The sequence below is a fragment of the Cygnus olor genome, chromosome 8, assembly GCF_009769625.2.
Source record: "Cygnus olor isolate bCygOlo1 chromosome 8, bCygOlo1.pri.v2, whole genome shotgun sequence".
NCBI classification, from domain to species: Eukaryota; Metazoa; Chordata; class Aves; order Anseriformes; family Anatidae; genus Cygnus; species Cygnus olor.
In genome coordinates, this window is record NC_049176.1 from 2,534,888 (window position 1) to 2,551,691 (window position 16,804).

The 16,804-nt window shown below is 36.5% G+C and overlaps 1 protein-coding gene across 4 annotated transcripts in view; it reads right to left on the reverse strand.

Annotated features, from left to right (window-relative positions):
* DPYD (dihydropyrimidine dehydrogenase) overlaps positions 1-16,804 on the reverse strand; it is a 354,038-nt gene that overhangs the window by 244,501 nt on the left and 92,733 nt on the right. For 3 of the 4 annotated variants that reach the window (XM_040566231.1, XM_040566230.1, XM_040566229.1), the window contains 2 exons: positions 11,494-11,581; positions 9-170 (listed from right to left, as the gene is read on the reverse strand). In XM_040566231.1, the coding sequence (XP_040422165.1) occupies positions 9-170; positions 11,494-11,581 (250 nt within the window). Of the gene's footprint in view, positions 1-8; positions 171-6,463; positions 6,563-11,493; positions 11,582-16,804 lie in introns of those variants that run through there. The other variant, XM_040566232.1, reaches the window with a different exon arrangement.

Sequence of the window (16,804 nt, forward strand, 5' to 3'; positions counted from 1 at the left end):
CTACCTACCTCAGTAGCAAACTGTTGCAATCCACCAATATTAATTGGTCCCTCCTCAGTGGCATACAAATTGCAGCCACCAACACAAAGATCTGATGTTGGACACACCATTCCACAAGTCAGGCCAAGTGGATTGTCGGAAAAAATCATTTTGGCAGCTCCATAATAGTTCTGAAGAAAAGAAAGAGGGGGAAAAAAAGATAGTCACATACCAAGAAAAATAAAATTCAATAGGAAATACAAAATATGTTGTAACTGCCTAGTAGAATACTATATACATATAATGAATAATGCTGACATCATTTAAATGTTACATAGAATTATTTCAAATGCACTGGAAAGAATGTCAACAGAGTTGTTGATTATGCAAAGACAACACTTCAGTTTGCAAAATGGTTATAATGGTTATATATGGTCTTACGCAGTTGTAGGATTTTTAGTGGTTTAACAAATCTATGTTAGAAAACTACTGTGCCTGCATTATGTACCTGTAAATACTTTCTCCATTTCTAGGTCAATTAGGCAGTAGGTGAATTGTAACCTTTGTTGGAGATCTGACCAGACACTGCTAGTTAGATTATCAGTTCTTCATGACACAGGGAATTAAAAGTTTATTCTACACATTTGTACACACCATCTCTGCAGATATGCTTGTCCTTCACACCATGTCAGCAGTGTCAATTTTCCCAGACCCGTGATGAGAATAGGTTTCCTATGTAACTACCCATAGATTTGAACTACTGAATTTTTTGAACTCTTTTTCCTCATACACAGACTGACCAGGGCAAACATTTTCCTGTTTCCCTAAGTGGCAAAACAGGGAAATGATTAAAGAATTTATTTAAAATTTACAACTTAACAGATTCTCAATATTTAGTGTACAGCTTCAGAAAAGGAAGAGTTTCCTAATATATATTAGAACTAGCAAGATTTGTTTCCATAATAAAAAGGTAAGGAGTGGACATTCACAACCTCCTAGTGCCTAATACAGTCCGTAAACCCTTGATTATTTTAGACTGGGTAATTCTCTAAAGAGGGAACATCAGAGGAAATGCCAGGAGTGAAGTGAAGTTTCATTTAGAGGCTTAGAACTACTGATGACAGTTCTGCATTCATATTATATTTACATTAATGAAATTATAGTGTAATTAAAGCAAACCTTTCACATCCTGTATTTTCTTCTGTATGGTCAATATAGAAGCTTGCTTAATTATAAGCTATAGTTCCTTATTTTACCACTCCTCTCACCCCCCCTCTAAAAGCCTCAACAAGGAAAGCCCATGAAAGAGGTGTTAATGCTGGAGTTTCCTTTACAGGCCACTGCAGTTCAGAAGATTACAATACCATACCAGCTGAGGTTCCACAAAAGTTTATTTGGTGAGAAATTAATACTGGGATCTCATTCCAGCTTTTTTCAAACTAGTAATAACTGAGGAATTAAAGATCAGTTATGTGTCCTTCTTCCATCAACCTCTTCCACACTCCAATCATCATCAATAACATGAAACTGGTTTAAAATTTTTCTTTATCATTCTATCCCAGGACAGGTGGCTAAGAACAATGAGAAGGTGTAGACTTCAAAGGATATGAGTTACTCAGTCACAGCAGACCCTAGCTAATGCCTGAGACTTCTTGTCTGCCAAGCAGGCTAATGTATACAAGTGTTTATTTAAAGTTAACACAATCCCACACTGAGCAAAAATCCAGTTATGAATAAAAAGAGACTTGTCAAGATCTGACAATATAACAAACAGTGTGTAACAACTTTGGTTTGGGAAGTTCAAATTCACCAAAAGGCATTTTAAAAGACCATGTGTAAAATTCTTCAAGTTAAAACAGATGCTAGACACTGCTAGAGATTCCCTAAATAATGCTAACGTTTAAGAAATCTATTTGTAGACACAATGAGACCTTTTACTTACAGGTGTCAGTCTACTGCACAGCATGAGCCCCTGTCCATCACCTGAAAACATGAAAGAGCTACCTAGGTGTATTTTCATAGGATTTTCTTAGACATTATTAAAATCCATTAAAATTCTAGTTCTAGCTGAACAAGCAATCCCTTTACACAACTGTTCTGAGAGAATTCCTTTCAACCATTTTGCCTGTAATGCGCATGGACATTATCGTGCCCATTTCTCATTTATTCTGATGTAAAGGAGCATTCGTTAAACGTACATTCCAGGTATTAGCAAAAATTTTCACTCTGCCATATGAATGTTACTGTTTTGATATATCAGAGATTGTTAGGGATGTTAAAAACAGCCAGTAAAGACATTATAAGCTCAATTCAGAAGCCAAAACACAGAAGTCTGTTTATGTTGGAGATTTCCCTGACACACAACCACGCAGATGGCAGAGGTGACAGTGTCAATGCTGGAGACCCATGCCTTCCTGAAGCAGCACTCGAAGGCCAGCCTAAATATCCTAGAGCATCTTAACTCGCAATAGATGTCTGGTCCCCAGGCAATTACATCTAGCCCTTCCCAAAAAATCCCCACTCTAAAGGAATAATTATAAACGAGTAGTGAGGATTTTCCTCACTAACTCAAAGACAAAATGTTTTTGAAAGAATTTTTGTTCAATTTTATATTTCCCAAAGTATGAGAGATATTTTCCTTTCCTGTGTTGTCCAGGATTATTATTTTTGTTATCTTCAGCTCTGGTTCAATTGAAACAGTTACAATAACATTCATTTGCATTTAAGTAACTTCATTACAGATTTCCTACATTTTTAGGGTTTGTAATTAAAATCAATATATAAACCTAGTTATTATGCCTAAAAACCAAATCCGTTAAGCTATTCCTTTTTAAAATTAATTTTATTACATATCTGTAAAGTATGTAAAGCCCTTGCACTTGAGCTGTGCCACTACAGGCAGTGTCAACACAGCTGAAACATTTCACTTGCTCTGCAAATTCAAACCAAAATCTGAGCACAGCTACGCTACACAGCACAGATATATGAAGACTGTCACTAAAGCCATGTTACAGCACATAATTGAGGCTGCAGCAAGGTAGAGAAAGAGGAGATAGTATGTTAGAGTAGCACCTGACCAGATAAGATTGGACCAGGTTCACTGTGGGTATATGACTGAGATCACAGCTTACTGATAGGATATAGAAGGAAACGTATCTCAGGACATAATGCTAGAGTTCTGTAAGAAGAAGGCTGGGACCAGTGTCCTAATGGAGGCAATGCCAAGTGCTGATGGACTCTTAATCTGGGGCAACATGAGTGTATTAAGGCAAGGTCCTTATCTGGGAATTTATGAGGAGTTGCTGTCATGATCATGATCTGCTGATGCTACCAATTCTAGTGGTAGCGCCTGAGCACAAGATGTTTAGGTACCCTCACTTCTTCAAAAGAGAGTACTGAAAGACATATAGTACATATTACCATACTAAATATTAAGACATCTGATGAAGTGTATCAAAGAGCATGTCTCTCCTAGTCTTAACTTCCGAAAAGTTTTAATGATAAGCTAATTAAAAAGTTGTCACACCTGAAGTGCAGTGTTCCACAAACTTACACTTTTAGAAGAGCTGTAGTTCCCTAACTCTCCTCTTCCACACCCTGCCTCAGTTTCCACCTTTCAGAACACCAGCATAACCACTGTTCCCATTGCCACTGATACTGGTCACTGCCAGTGAAGGGATATGGCCACATGCTGCTACCATCACTTTGTACTTAAGTTCAAGAGTAAGCCCATCTGCAACCTTCCAGATACCCAGGGCAAAGCCCAGCACAGAGACAGGGCCATGGGCAGGACTTCAGGAGCCCAGCTCCGAGTCACTTCATCTCTTTGTCGTTCCATTCTATCTATTAATTTATTCTGTTTTCACTGTGCTGATTCATTATCTAATGTATCAAACATTATTAAAAAAATGTTTTCCAATACTTTACCAAAAAAACTGGCAGGAAAATATATTATAGTTTAGAAAGTTACACTAAGTGGTGTTATATAGACTGTGTTACACCACTGCAAACCATGAGTTACTACGGTAATAAGCAAGCATTTGCAGTATATGTACAGTAACTTAAATGCTTTGTTATATGAACACTTTTTCTTACATAACATCCTCTTTTTCCAGCTGAAAACATGTATTACTGATCAATTACCAGTGACATTAAAGGCAGAATACTCAATAGAATATTCACATTCCTGAAAAAAAATATTATTGATCATTTTCATTTCACAAAACCAGTGTGTAGTAGGCTACACACAACACAGATATGAGACACAGACATGCCAAGTTGGTAACTACACACTGCATGCAGTACAGAAGAGCAGACCAGAGTTAAAGGGAGGCAGACTTCATTAAAATCACTAAGTTACTACAGCGCATGAAATGATGCAAACTATCTTGGATGCAAACAGTTTGGAGTGGTTTTTTTTAGATGCTGAAATAATAAGATGTCTCAGTTGGCTAGTTTCTTACAGACGTCACAGAAGAAACAAGTCTAAAACTAGAATGTTTCTGAATTTTTTAATGAGATAAATGTCTGCTTGTGCTTTTTTTTTTTTTCCTGTGCACTTCCGCAGAAATAAATTAATCTAACTGGATAGGATGCTTTGTGGCTTCCTACATCAAAATGTCAATAAATACTACATTGCTAACACAGGGAACAAAAACAAGCCTTAAACAGACATCAATAATCTGTGGAAACCAGGCAGAGGAGAATCTCTACATGTATCATTTGGAAGCATTATATAATTTGCATGTAAATTAGACTGTTTTTTACTTGAAAAAAAAAAAAAAAACTATTAAAACACATAGGATCAATACTGACAAACCAGAAGAAATTGCATTTACTATCAGGAAATGCATACAGCATCTTTTCTTTCATTCAATTTAAGAGCTTTTTATATAAATTCCTTATGCATCGGGGTGTTTTGATATGGCAGTTTTCTCAAAAAAAGATATTCATTATTGTGCTTTGTGTAATAAAATGAAAACATTGACTTCATCAGGATTATGGGATGGAGTGAATACATTAAAAGAAAAGAAGAAAAAGTAGTAATTTCCTCTTCCTCTGGGTGAAGTTTAAAAAAAGAGAGACATACCAAAAAATACAGGAAAATATCACCTCCCTCTATCCGTGCTCCTGTTCTGTGATGGCTTTCAAATTTGCTCAGGCTGCATTGGATTAAAATATTTTCCCATACCGAAGAACCACTATTTAAAGTACATTGTTATATAAGTAGCATTTTTCACATTGACACACACCAGTTAAAATATAACAAGAAACGCCTCCAGTCTGTCAGCCCCCCACCAAAATATCTTCCGAAGAAGAATGAACAAAACATAACAACTTACCAAATCATACATATTCTATATTATAATGCTGATGATTTTTAATCAATCCAGAAATCTTTCACATCATTTGACTTATGTCATCATAACAGGACTGTAATTTCACACAGTGTCACTATCTTTTTATGAAAAAGAACGGAAGAAATATCTTGTACTGTCATTTTGTCCTTTGTAGTCTAGAATGTGAGAGATTCCTTAATTGACATAGTGTCATCGCAAAAGTCTATTCTACATAATTACACTATGGCAACTGAAACCAGCTGTCAGCCATTCCATTACACTAAGTACAAACAGACATCTCAAGAAAAGTCACTGCTTCAAGTACATCAATTTAACACCATTACTACTTTCTCTTTTAAATGTTTTTTTGTATTTAGTGACCTGAAATATAGAAAGATTAACACAGAAAGCTGAATAAAACAGCCATTTCAAAAGCCTGAGGCCTCAAAGTAGTACTTAAAGATTAATTGTGATGCATATCTGTATATAATTATTACCAATCATCTAGCAGCTTTCTGACTTCTACAATCTTTCACTGTATTAACAGTATCCCACTTACAGTATTCTACATATGAACTCATGATTTTCTATGTCCTTTTAAATGGCATAGAGATGTCCTTTGTTAATTTACTCCAAGTTCCTCTGGCACAGAAAAAACATCATTCTGTTTCTCTCACCTGTCCTATGCCTCTCAGCACCCTTTCTCTCTTGCAATCTTTTCTTCATTTCATCTTCCCTTAATAATCCCACTGCTTTTTGTCTTTTGCCTTCCTTTGTCTACCCACTTTTCCTTCTTTCTCATTTCCAGTATATTGCCACATACATTTTTTCCTTTAATCCTTCAATCTCCCAAACTTCAGCTTCACCTTTACCCCTTTGGTATCCTTTTATACCCTCTAGCTCCTTCCCTCTCCCATTTCTCCCTTGAAAACCTCTATTTCCTCTGGTTTTATTTTAATCTAAGAATTTCTCTAAAACTTACTCTTGTGTTTCACAGCTATCCTGTACTTTCCTGGTGTTCAGCTCTTACTGTACCATTTCCCTACCATTATTCCACATGGTCCAAACAGTCCTACAGTCCTATACAGAAGGCAGTGTGGCTTTTTAATTTTTATTTATTTTTTTAATTTTTTTTTAATGCTTACCAGAAGGCTTACATGCACCTATGAGGTCTATTAGAAAATGGTGGACCTGTCAGCTCAGACCAGGTGTGGGAGAAGATGGTCAATTTGAACAAGGAGAAAACTGTTGGACCAGTCACAGAGGGCTGAAGAGACAAAGTGCAGTTTCAAGTACTGATGTCACAAAAGATACTTCTGCATCCCCAGTTCTTCATTATTAACTCAGACTATAAAGGATGAGTCACTCACTTTTTATGCCTGTGCCACGTAACACAACTTATTATCCCTATGCCTTGCCTTAACTGCACCATCGGTTGTTTTTCACTGTGACTACTCAACCATGAAGGTGTCCAGTAACAAAACCTCCAAGATTGTCTCACTGCACAGTACAAATGCAGAGTACATGAGCAGCTGTTGCTCTTCAATGAGCAGCTTCCTCTAGCACAGACTTCTGCTTAACAGGAGGAAAGCTGGACAGGCAGCAAGCATTTAGGCTGAGAGCTGCAGGATTCCCTTGATTGTACCAGCCCTAAAGGATGACAAGCGTTGGAGCTCCATTTTATCAAACTCCATTTTACTTCTTGCTTTGACATATTAACACAAGGAAAGGAGGACACAAAATCCCTAAGATCTCTCCTGGGACTATTTCAGAGGAGAAAATGAAGCAAGGGAGAACCATTCTCCTGCAGCATCTAAATGTGATTTGTTTTTTTCCCTTAGTTTTTTGTTGTTGCTGTTTTAGAGGGGGAGATAATGAAGATGGCTCTTGTCTATTACAAAACAAAGAATACACACTTTGCAATGCGAAGGTTGTACATAAAGAGAGGACAGATGGAAGTCAGAACACTCAGCATCTTCTGATGTTTAAAAACAAATGTAGTTACACGTGCATGGGGAATTTGAAGTCTCGTCTCCAAGAGATGCAACTGCAAGCAGTCTGTATGAACAGAGAAACAGTGACTGGGAAGACACAACGGACTAGACTGTACCTTTAGAAAGTGGAGTTGTAATCCAGTTTGAATGGAAAAGGAGAATGGAAGTTGTGGCCTAAAGTCTATTGAGTTACAGTGGCCTAACACAATGCAGCATAAGTGACATCCTTTTTCTCAAAGAGGCTCAAGGCTCATTGAGCCTGGCAATTCAATTACCCTCTCAACCCAGAAACTACCCCTCCTTCCCTCTCCCTCTTCTACTCTTGAGCTGAGGTCTAATGGCAGAGCAGCGAAGAACAGCTACATAATACATGACCTCTAAATATCTAAAAAGCCTCAGGCTTCAGAGAACAAGAATCCCTGACCTTTTATGATTGCTATAGCAGTTTTCCAACAAAACAAACTACATACAATAGAGCTCTTAAATATCTGACAAAGTAATTCATTTCCAGTACATTGCTGTCTAAATACTCCATATTAATAATGAATAATGTTTAAATAAATACCTGAATACCATACTGCTTACTGCTTAGACACAGATGAGGAATTTATTGAACAGAATCTCCTCTAAACAGCTAGAAGGGTAACCTACTGCAGGGAGTTTCTTGAGAGAATAAGGAAGAAAGATTCAGAAGTGGGAGAAGAACTTCAAATAAGCCCAGAAACCCTACTTGGATTTCCAGGACTTACTGACCTTAAGTACCTGAATATTCTGCACTTCAGCTTTTTATTTTGTTTAGAAGCTAACAGATATATTTATAAACTATTGGATTAAAAAAGAAAATGTATTTACAAGGTGAAAACAACAAAAAGATGTATAATTTTGAAAAGCATTTTCAAAGGCATTTAACAAAACTTTGGCAGTGTGAAGTATACTTACAACAATAATGCAAAAATATTCAGCAAGTGTATTGCTGAATGATATCTGGATAATAATTTTAATACAATTTTAGAAGAAGCACAGTGAACAGCTATGGAACATGGTGAGAAATTACTTGTTGGTTCCATTAAAAACTTCCCAAATTATAAGCTTGAAGTTTCAGTGTGTTTTTCAAAAATGCACTGTTCTTGACTTCTGTCTGCTCTAAAAGCAGATGGTGCAGGTACCTCAAACACCACAGCAGCACAATGAAACAGAGGAGAGGACACTGCAGTACTCACCACACCAACTCCCCCAGGGCCAGGACTTGAAGTGAACCATTTCAATTTTCCATATCTCCCTCTCAACTTCCACCATAACTCTTCCACTAACTTTGTAGAAAGCAAGAGTTTCAAAGTGCAATATTTAAAAAGGAAAAAAAATAATATTAAACATATATACCTAGAAAAACATCCTATTAATAAAGGAAAATGTAAGGATGTAGGGTTACTCTTCCTGAACAGAATCTGTCATAATAGAAAATTTCTATCAAATGCATTGGAAGTAAATTCAACAAAAGAAAAACTCAGCCTAGCAGAATGCAGCCATCAAGACAAGGTTGGGTTTCCTCTAAGCAGCATTACTTCCCTGCTTGGTACATGAATTACAGGAGGTACAACCATTGACGTGGAAGCCATAAACAAGCAGGATTTCCCAGCCTTGTTGCTCAGCCCATGACCTCACCTATTTGCTAAGCATATTTGATATTTTGTTTTATTTTTTTTTAAGTCAGAATTCTCTGTCTCAGAGAAATGCTCCCATAACTATGCAATATTGGATCTCTTTTGTTTTAGGGTAAGGAGAGAAAGCAAAGGGTCAGCCTGCATGTAAACTTCTACTTGAAACTGAATTTCATAGATGCAGTGCTGATTTTACACATGCAAGTTCCCATCCAATTATCTTGGCTAACAGAAACTGACTATCTGACTTTTTAAAACTTCCTGTGTGTGAAAGTGTCCTTCATTCTATGCAATTACCAGGCATCAACATGAGGCAAAAGCAGTTACCAAAATCACAGTATGCTCTTTTATAAAAACTACAGTTTCCTACTGGATATAGAAGCTACTACTAGGGATGGGATCCAAAAAGAAAGGCTGTAAGTACATTTCAGTAATCTGAGACACAGGTTTTCCCCTATGGAATCATAACCCTACTAAGAGAATAGCAGTATACTGCAATTCTTTTCTAAAGCAGGATTTTCCAATAAAACATCAACTGATCAGGTCACTTGTTCAGTGCAAATGCAGAGTCTTACCTAGCATCTGCAACTTCCAAGATGCTTTAAAAGAGTTATCAAACAGCCCAAACACTACAGGGTTGACCTGCCTCACCGACCATCAGACAGGTAAAATCTGGCCCTATTAAAACCTTGCAGAGTGTGCCCATTGGTGTCAGCAGGGCAAAGACTTCACATCTATAAGGCAGATTCCTGTTATTATTCTAGTACACCTTTGCCAAAATATAACTCTCAAAGCTCTGCAGTCACCCCACCTTGACTTCCTCTCCTCTGTAATGGATTCACAGAATTCAGAATGAATCAGCTGTTAAAATGACTTGCCCTTTCTGCCAAGTCACAAAAGGGCATTATATTTCTGAGGCTATGAGAATTTAAAAGACCCACCAAATTTCTCATTTTAAGATGCTGCTGGTGTCAGTTCTTCACAAATTTTCTGTTGTAATTTTCAGTTTGCCTTCTTATTCTTTACTCCCAGCTTTCACGTTTCCATACTAAGGCCCCTTTTCTTTCCTCACCAATGCATCACCCTATCCTATCCTAGGCAGTAACACAACTAACCCTTAATCAAGAAAGACCATCCTGGTAAAATACTTTCATAAAATTTGCTTTGCTTTTCCTAGAACTACAACGTGATCACAGGATGAGACTAACAGTTTTGCTACTGCCTTGTACCTTCTCTGTTCAGTTCATCTCCTTCATAATGCCTGGCAGAGGTAATAACAAGCAATATGCTCCATGCTATACTGTGGTTGCAAACAGATGCCTACATTCATAAATACAAATGCTACACTGACAAGGTACAGATAATATAAGAAAACTGTCTATATGCAGATGCCAGGCATAATGCCAATTCCCACATCAACACACAGTTGTATTATAATTGATACGTGTATCTTAATATCTCCTCTTATCCTAATGTTTCTTGTTAAGGTGCAAAATTTACCAGTGTTTTCTCCCCAGAGGACAGAGCACAGTACAAGCAATGTGGATGTTGGCTCATGCACGGCAGCACTGCTGTTGCCCACTTCTCTCCAGATCTACCCATGTAGGCCCTTTCAGTTGCATCCAACAGCAAGATGGGCTGGAGCATAACATGCAGCCAGAAAATCTGTGTATCACCTCCTGTGGTTCATGAGTTTAGTTGGGCTCATACAGATAAACAAATCACACTGCTGCGAATGATTCCACAGATGGGAAGTAAGTTTTTGAGATTGCAAGGGGCAATAATATCCAGTCATCTTTAGACTATCCCAGATAGCCTAATGAATCTTGTCATATCAACTTTGCAGTCATTTTTGTTTATTCCTATTTCTTACTGTTAAAAGTAATATGTAGACCACAAATGAAAATAAAGTTTTTAAGCTTTCAGTATTATTACAGTAAAATAGCCTATTAAGAAAGGAAAATATACAGTACCTCCAAAAAAGGGGGCTCAATTTGTTCCTGTAATGTTTTACTGCTAGTCTAAGTGACAGTCCACATTTGCATTAGCCAGAGCCTCTTACTATAAAGTACAACAGTGAGAAAACATTCCTTGAGATGACCACCTTCATATGCCAGATTTCTGCCGAAAGCAAATTTAAATTATAATCACTTGTTAAACAACAATAACAAAAATATTTAATGAAAGAAAAGTTTTGTAACTTTAATACCTCAGGTAGCAGCAAAGTTAAATCACTGTATTGTAATGCTCGTTTTTTTTTTTTTTTTAAAAACCATTATGCATGAAAACCATCAAAACCAAAAACTTTTCAGCAATAGTGACACAAAGAAGTAGATTTGCAATATACACTATCTGTTCTAGCACAGAACAGCAGTAAAAATAATTAAAAATTAGATTACTTGAATTTTAAAGTATCTGTTGTAAACATTTTACAAAGATAAGCCTTATAATGCAATCACATTAACAGAACTACAAGCAATCACTGCTATCTGCTTCCACGTACTACGGCAAGTCTGATTTTACCTTGTTTGCAATACTTGTGATGAATGACTTGATGTCCAGATTAGTTGGGCAACTCTTCTGACAGGGGGCATCTGCACACTTCAAGCATCTACAGGAATAAAAGAAAATGTGTCACAGAGACATGGAATACAAATGCTGCCAATTGCATAATGTTTTCAAGTGAGTGTGGTAGGAGATAAGTCACAAGTGAATAATACAAAGCATTTTCATAAAATTTCTATTTAAAAGCTCAAGTGCTACATGATCATTATCAAATGAATTTGCACAAACATTAAATTCTGTTCACTCCACAAGTGAAGTGAGTAGGGTGCAGTTACAAATGTGGACTATGCGTACTAAGTATTAGGAAACAATGTCCAATTACGCTTTTTTTTTTTTTCTCCTGGAATCCAAGATCGCTAAACTTCTGAGAATTTCATTTTCCCATTTGAAAAACAGCAATGCTGTGAATGAGAGTTTATTAATGAAATTCTGCAAGTGTTACTGTGGATTACATTCTAGAGGTTGGACAATTAGATGTACTAAATCAACTATTTCCACAGAGGAAGGAACTAGTTTGTACTGTATGTGCCAAAGAACAAAAATGGCTGGTAAATTTTCAAATCACTTTTCTATGAGTTTCCTAAAATATGTCTGTGACCTTTGAAAACACTTCAGTATTCCTAAGCATACTCCCAACTGAAATGCCTAAGACCCTCTTCTTGTCATCCCTAATGACAAACTTTATCGTATATTAAAACACACAAATTTTAAATAGCAATGATTTACAATCTGTGCCTGCTAGTCATGCATGGGGGTTTACTGGTAAAGTTGCTTGCACAAGTCCCTTCTAAGAAGTAAGCCTTAAGGGTTGCCTATGTAAGTTACAATAAACAAATCTATCACAAAAGGTAAAAGTCAGCTGAAGAATGAAAACGGTTCTCTAATAAACACAAAGATATTTGCATGCAATTCTTGGTTTTACATACCAGTGATTATCACAGGTCAAATGCCGCACTTCTAATTCACTAAATTACTCCAGATGGTCTTTCAATATAGTTGTACTAATGCGCAGAATTTATAAAATTTGTAGTTTTAACTACTTTTGGAAAATGAAATTTTTCTTTTTTTTCTTTTTTTTCTTTTTTTTGCATATTGTCTGAACATGACTACTTACAGTCCCACAACTCTACCTTAATCATCATTACTTAGTAGTAAATGATGCTGCACAACTGGCTAGGACAGACTACTTTCAAACATAGAGAAGTGCAAGAGTCCTACAGAAAATACACAAGGAAATGAAGAGCAAATTAAAAGAGAATGAACAAGCCTGAAAGACCTGAAGTGAAAAACTGGTCTAACTTTGTCAGTCACATGCGTTGTTTGTGTTTTTCTCCTCCAGTTAAGGGTGGAATAAGAGTGAAAGCAAAGCCAAAGTAAAAGATTAATTAGTCTTTAATCTTCTCATTCATTGTCACCTAGCTGCGTATTGCAGCCACCACGGCACCAGTCATACCGCACCTGAATTTGAAGGTACATGTGGTAGCATTGTTTGGATTTCCTCACAGATCTATTTATGGGAAAAGGGCCCCAAAGGAAATATTTAAAGGAAAATAGGTCTCATGGACAGCAAAGGCAGGGAAACGTGGTAAAGCCAGATTCAGGTTCAACACCACGGCAGGCTGCTAGTTCAGCTAGCCCAGGACGTCAGAGGGCTCATGCAGAAGAGCACCAGCAAATTTAGCTGTGGTAGTTAAATACACTGCTGCCCAGCACAGCAAGCATATGTTATAAATGCCTTAACCAGCAAAGTCAGGCCAGTGGGGACCTCAAAAGGTGCATGTGTCCAGAGCACTGAGTCATGAGGATGCTCTTAGCATTCTAAGCAGCTTGAAAGACAGAAAAGTTCTAGTACTAGAAGCCAGGAATATAGGAGATACACTAGATAAAATCTGACACTGTAAAGGCTTGGATGATCATTTTGTCTGTGTAGGCAGTAAAGAAATAATAGAAGCAGAAAATCATACATTTAAAAAAAGGCAAGTATTCCATTATGACTTCTGGCTCTTCACATTCCTGAATGTGATTCACTTTAAAATGCAGCAGTCCTATATCTAAGACCAAAAGAATAACACTTAACATAAAATACATTTCTGTGGACTATGTATAGAACAATCTCATGTCAAAACTGACTAGAATGGCACCTAGCAGGATAAGCAGTGCACAGCTTTCCAGTTGTGGCTATTAAGCATCTTTACCAAATTGTATCTTTTTTGAATTTTGAAATGGTTCACAAATAACAGCTGTTGAAAATGTCAGCTATTTAAAGGGGAGGAGGGAGGCAACACCAACTTGAATGTGAGCTTTTGGGACGAGGCGAGGGTGTCATGAATATGCCAGTCCAGACTTTCTCTTATAATAAGACCATCTTCCCATTCTCTAAGCACTCTGCAGACTAAAGTGCACCAGGCTGCCATTAATCCCACTTATCACCCTGACAGCTCAGTAATTACACTCCCACTATAGCTAGGTACTGGAAGGTACTGTAGGCCTAATAAAACATCAAGCACTGTGCAGAATGCATGCTGGTGAGGTGTTTTATTAAACTTGGGGGGATGATCATCAAATGACATTCATGTTGACCTATTTTTCTATTTGACAATAAATTATGCTTTGACCATACCATAATATATATTACAAAGTGCATTTGCTGTACTAAGGAGCAAAGGTATTGCATTCTGGTGAGCCGGGCAAAAAGTGTAAATACAATAGCAGAATCATTCACCGGGAAGTTTTTACATAAATTGCTGCAAGTGATTGATCTTTTCAGAAACCACAGGAAAAATATCGTGCTTAAGGGAATATGCTGGCAATTACCACGAGCTTCAATTCAACATGCATGTTCCCACATGAAGAAACATTAAGTATTACATTTTTTTATCTTTTCCTTTTTCTTTAAGTGCTTGCCCATTCTATAAAACCCCTCCTTGCAATTTACAGGGTAATTCCAGTACTATGGTTTTAGTTCAAAAAAATGTAAAGAACAAAGTAGAAATTTAAATTAATTTTTATTAATTCGCCCACTTGCTTCCATCAAATATAAGTGAAGAGCTACGTGCTCACTGCTAAAAAGAAATATCTATGTTTTCAAGTAGTCATACTATTCTGGATGGCATAAAGACACAGAGCATTAGACAAAGCTAGACCTATGCTAATCTCCAAGTAGTTTTGGCAGCATTTGTTAGTAAAATATATAGGGAAAAGTTTCCTACTACTCTATTATCAGTTGTTTCTCCCTGTTTGTTCATGGAACAACATCACCTTTAGAACCATATAAGCTATGCTGAGTCTAAAAAGATACTGTATTCACTTTATTCGTGTATTTACTCCCATGCAAAAGGCAACACCATGGTCTTTGTACCACTAACCCCGATCTGAGGAACTCAAAGAAAATTAATGATATTTTTCATTTTGAAAGTCTTAGCTGTTGGTTCAACTCAGTTTTATTGTGAAATGGTAAATTAAGGTAGATATAAAACTCCTAGAAATGCTATGCAAGCATAGCATATTTATATAAATATTTATACAAATACTATCATTTGGCATAGCTTTACAGACATGCCTGTGACTATATAACGACAGAAATCCTTGTTTCCCACACATCTAAACTCAAAATTTACATCTCTTACTGAACAGTGTTAAATTATACATATGTATCCCCAGTGAACTTAAAATCTTTAACTTTTTATTTTAAGATATTGCAACACTAAAGCTATTTAACATTTAAGGTAAGCCTGCTTAAATCTCTTACAGGCACAAAATTATACATGCAAAGGATACTTATGCGGTACCCCAATATTATCAGCTCTCAGGTTTGTACCTAATAATTTTGTCAATGTAAAATAAGCACCCAAAACTGTGTGTACACACAGAAACTCATTCAATCTACCTCTAATAGCAAAGGTACTAAAAAAGCAAAACCAAAAAAAAAAAAAAAAAAAAAAAAAAAAACACAGCAGTAGATTCCAAACATCTGAAAGTAATAAAAGGGAAAAGGCACTTAAGAAGTAGTGAATTTTTTTCAATGCAATAAAAAAGGAAAATGAAATAGACAAGCTGCAAATTTCTGGAGCAAATACTACCCTTTGGGGGAAAAAAGATGCAAGAGAAATATAAAGTATGTCTACATATAAATAAAAGAAGAGATAATAAATGGGGGGGGAAAAAGAACAAAGACGTAACAAATTTCTGTACCAAATTCTTTCCTTTGGGATAACATGACACAAGAAAATTGTTCTACACTTTTGTTTACAGAAGCAAGAAAGAAGGAAGCCATAGACAAAGCTAATTTTCAAATAACAATTTTAATTGTCTACTTGTTGAAGTATTTGTAAGTATCCTATTTTAAAGTCAATATTTTTGACCAACAGACTAGCCCATAACACGTCTTTGCTTCTAAACAAAGAAGGGCAATTTAGCTACATCATTACCTAAAACTGCAGTGAACAATTGTCTATCTAACTGGCAATAATACTACCTAAAGTGCAATCACATGTATGCTGAAAGGCCAGGACTGAAACAGATAATCTGAAATAATATTCAGCAATGGATCATTAGTGATAACCTATCAAATTTTTGTATGTCACAAAACAAGCTAAGTTACCTTTATCATGGTTACTGTTGGCAGAGGCTTAGAAACAGATTAAATCCTAATCCATTTATGTGGGTTTCTGCAGGACAAACACTAATTTTGAAAAAGGGTTTCCAGCTCTGTAGAAATTTCTAAAGCTTTATCTGCTACTCAGAAAGATAGCCCCAATACCCACCTAAACTGTACATAGTACACAACAATATTCAGTATCCAATTCCTGACACTTTGGCCAACTATTTTTAAGAGAATGGTAGAGCTGACTCCACCTAACAAACTGGAGGCCAGTTAAAGTTCCCAATGAAGAACAACCCCAAGAATGCTGATGTCAAGACACTTGATTCTAAGTCTCTTGTGTCCCTCTCTAAACTGAGAGCTGGGGACACTTAATGGTGAAACAAGAAAACCATAGGTATGGGAGAAATAAATCTATAGTTTCCAAATAAATCTACAATTTCCAATGTCAGAAACAAAATTATGGTAATGTCTCAAAAAAAAAATCTCCTTGGTACTTGGTATAGGAATAATGCTCTCAGCTTGTATATGGACATGAATGCCAGTGAGTGTCAAAATTTAGTTGTTGTTCTTCCATCTTAGTGGTGGATTTAAATGGGCTACATCAAGCATGCAGTTCCTGACAGGTATCTTCACTAACGTATCGTACACTTCTCATGTGACACCCAA